A 4,048-nucleotide genomic window follows, 5' to 3' on the forward strand; every position below is an offset into this window, starting at 1 on the left:
CACGACCACGCCCAGCTAACTTTTGTATTTTTAGTAGAGACAGGGTTCCACAATATTGGCCAGGCTGGTCTTGAACTCGTGACATCAAATTATCCACCTGCCTCAGCCTCCCAAAGTGCTGGGATTACAGGCGTGAGCCACTGGGCCTGGCCACAAAGTATCTCTTTTGTCAGGTGAGTTTTTAAGTATTAGAAATATGCGATGAAGTGAGCTGGGCTTGGTGGCTCAGCCTATAATCCTAGCACTTTGGGAGGCTGAGGTGGACGGATCACTTAAGGTCAGGAGTTCAAGACCAGCCTGGCCAACATGGTGAAACCCCATCTCTACTAAAACTACAAAAATTAGCCGAGTGTGGTGGTGCACGCCTGTAGTCCCAGCTACTCAGGAGGCTGAGGCAGGAGAATCGCTTCAACCCAGGAGGCAGACGTTGCAATAAGCCCACATTGCACTACTGCACTCTAGCCTGGGCAACAGACAGAGTAAGACTTTGTCTCCCAAAATAAATAAATAAAAATTAAAGAAAAACTATTGGATTGGTCATTGATACTTTCCGCATCTAAAGAAATGTATCTTGTTTTCAAAAGGGCAAAAAAAGGAGGGTTTCCTCCCCCAGGTTAAAATATAGTAAAATCTGAGTAATTCATAACAAATAAAGCACTTTCACACTACCATAAATCTCCACACGGTGTTCCAATCTGTTGAGTGCCTGAATCCAATGACAGCTTTGGCAGTCCCCTTCCTTCATAAACTCTGTGCAGACCCTCTACCTCACCCCAGATGCCTTTTGGAGTTTTCATTCTTTATTATAAAAAATAGTTTCTCAAACTTTTATATGCAGTGTAAAGAAAATCCATACCCTTACTACTGCACTAGGGGCACAGGGTGGGGAAGAGACTCAACGAATACTGGCCGGGTGCAGTGGCTCACGCCTGTGATCCAAGCACTTTGGGAGGCCAAGGTGGGTGGGTCACAAGGTCAAGAGATCAAGACCATCCTGGCCAACATGGTGAAACCCTGTCTCTTCTAAAAATACAAAAATTAGCTGTGCATGGTGGTGCAAGCCTGTAGCCTGAGCTACTTGGGAGGCTGAGGTGGGAAAATCCACTTGAATCCCAGAAGGTGGAGGCTGCAGTGAGCCAAGATCACACCACTGCACTCCAGCCTGATGACAGCGAAACTCCATCTCAAGTAATAAGAGCTACTGTTTGCTGAACACCTATGTAACTCAGTACATTCCATCCTCAGAAACCACCCTTATAAACTGTTATCCTCATTTTACAGATGAGGAAAAGGAGGCGGAAGAGTCAACTAATCTAAGAGACCTTTAAGTCCTAGCATTTTCCACGTGGACCATTTTCCCCTGCAGGTCCCCTTTGCCTGCAGTTCTTCCTTCCATCTCTTCCTGTGCAGGATCTTAGCCCCTAACTGTTCCTCCCGTCCAGGCTGATAAATCCAACCTGCTCAAACAGTGGCTGCTCATCTGCAACAATGATTCCTCCTTCGTTCTTTTATTTTTTTCTTTTTAATTTTTAATGACCAAAACAAAGCATCTAAAAGCTCAGCTTCTAGAAGAACCACTTGTTCCTGCCTATATGGTATCGCTCTTCAAACTTGACCTCGGCCTCCTGCCAGGCCTTGGGTTTAAGAGCAGGATCTCTGAAGACATCCTTATTGCTAACAGTTCTGTCCAAGGGGATATCCACAGAGTACCTTGTGGGCATCAGATGATTGTAGTTATAAACTTTCAGAAAAGACTTGATCTTTGACCTCTTGGCAATCTTCTTCTTGCCCATGGCAACTGTCACTTTGCGGGGATTGTGGTCAATTCCAGCCACCAGAGCATGGGTGTAGGGGCGATCTGAGGTGCCATCATCAATGTTTTTCACGATAATGGCTTTGTGTCCAGAGTAGCATCCAGCCAGAACAAGCACCACCTTCCCCGCTTTCATGAACTTGCCCATTTTGGCAGCAACTACTCAGGCCTACAGCAAAAAGGGCTCCACCCTCTTTCAAGAATCTCTTTGACCAACTTTTCCCCAAACTAGCAGCATTCTGGCTGACAGTCCCTTCTCCCACTCCAGCTAAAGTTTAATAAAAATTCTTTCCATTTCCTCCCCCAAGACAGGCCATTTTTTAGCTCTTTCTCAGGCCTTTTTTTTTTTTTTTTTTTTGAGATGGATTCTTCCTCTGTTGCCCAGGCTGGAGTGCAGTGGCACCATCTCTGCTCATTCCAACCTCTGCCTCCTGGGTTCAAGCGATTCTCCTGCCTCAGCCTTCTGAGTAGCTGGAACTACAGGTGTGTACCACCACACCTCACTAATTTTTTGTATTTTTAGTAGAGACGGGGTTTCACCATGTTAGCCAGGATGGTCTCTATCTCCCGCCTTGGACTCCCAAAGTGCTTGGATTACAGGTGTGAGCCACCAAGCCCAGCCAGGCCTGACATTTTGAATAAAGTCTATGCTAATGGTGCTCTGGCTGATTTTTTTTTCCACATTAATTTTCCCAAAGCCACACACCTTCACACACACTGAAGAGATTCAGAGCCTGTCTTCACTGCTGTACTATACTGGTAGTTTGCAACTTTAAAAGTCACTGGTGGAATTGTTTGCAATGGGAAGCATCCTTTCTCATAGAAGTGATTGCATGGTCTGAAGCCAGTCTTTTCCGTTGTTATAATCATCCTGAAGCTGCCATAACTGGAGGAAACAAGGCAGTAATGAAATAAAAGATTGGATTTGAGTGAATGAAAGAAACCGTTTCGGTAGAGTGACCATATTGAAGCAGGAGCAGCTGCAAACAAAACTCTCCAACACTGAACGGGGAGGTAGTAATTTATTCGGCCGGAGCCTGCAGCAGGTGAAAATACCTTAACTGGAGCTCCTCGACAAAGAAAATCCTTGCCCTTTTAAAGGCTTACAATTCTAGAAATTACACGTGAAAAGGTCTTGATTCATGAAGTAGGCGTGGAGTACGTGACTAGGTGGGGGTTTGATCGTGTTTAAGCAAAAACAATGCCTTCCAGAAAGATTCCTCTATACCATGCCTGCGATCTACAGGAGTGTAATTAAGGGTGGCGGCTGGTCTGCCAGCCTTTACTTCTATTGAAATGCAATGTAGAAGTCTAGGGGAAAGGAGTCTCAGAAGCTTAAGAGGATTAAGGGTCTCCTTCCTCAATATAATTTACTATCCAACTAGGATACTCTGGAGAGTGAAAAGGTGCTATTAATAATTACACCAGGAAGCCCGGATACGGTGACTCACACCTATAATCCCAACATTTTGGGAGGCTGAGGTGGGCAGATTACAAGGTCAGGAGTTCAAGACCAGACTGGCCAACATGGTGAAACCTTGTCTCTACTAAAAATACAAAAATTAGCTGGGCATGGTGGTGGGCACTTGTAATCCCAGCTACTCGGGAGACTGAGGCAGGAGAATAGCTTGAAACCCGAAGGTAGAGGTTGCAGTGAGCTGAGATCACACCACTGCACTCCAGCCTGGGCAACAAGAGCAAAAACTCTGCCTAAAAGAAAAAAAAAATTACACCAGGATGATAGGCATAAACTGAGGCTATCCTGGACACATCAGGACATATGTTCACTCTAGGTTTAGGTCACAGCAGAATGGTTTTGAGCAATTCACCCTAACCTCCTTGAGCCTCAATTTCTTTCTTTCTTTCTTTTCTTTTTTGAGACAGGATTTTATTCTGTGACTCACACTATCGTGCAGTGGTGTGATCTGGGCTCACTGCAGCCTCAAACTCCTGGGCTCAAGCAATCCTCCTGTGTCGGGGTTCACTCAGGGTAGTGGCCAAAAATATTACAGGAAAAACATTAGAGATAGCTTTAGGGAATAGTCACAAACATTTTTGGAAGGCCAAAGCTTACATAGCTTGTAATGATTGAGTGTGTTGAAGGCCACCGGCTCTTACCCTAAGGCATTAGGACAGTAGAGTAAATACTAGAAATTGTAAAAGAAGTTTATCCAGATAAGTCTGTTTACCCCCACCTCCACCAGCAAAAACCTTTTCTTAACTGCCTTCTACTCA

General features: G+C 45.0%; 1 protein-coding gene across 1 annotated transcript; it reads right to left on the reverse strand.

The window, feature by feature from the left end:
* Positions 1-1,565: 1,565 nt before the first annotated feature.
* On the reverse strand, positions 1,566-2,102 carry LOC105721361 (large ribosomal subunit protein eL27-like). The gene has a single exon (XM_064376738.1). The coding sequence runs from the start codon at positions 1,959-1,961 to the stop codon at positions 1,566-1,568; it is 396 nt and encodes a 131-aa protein (XP_064232808.1). The 5' UTR covers positions 1,962-2,102.
* Positions 2,103-4,048: the final 1,946 nt, after the last annotated feature.

This window comes from Aotus nancymaae, unplaced genomic scaffold, assembly GCF_030222135.1.
Source record: "Aotus nancymaae isolate 86718 unplaced genomic scaffold, 86718_ANA_hifiasm-v0.15.2.pri h1tg000016l, whole genome shotgun sequence".
In the NCBI taxonomy this organism is placed as follows: Eukaryota; Metazoa; Chordata; class Mammalia; order Primates; family Aotidae; genus Aotus; species Aotus nancymaae.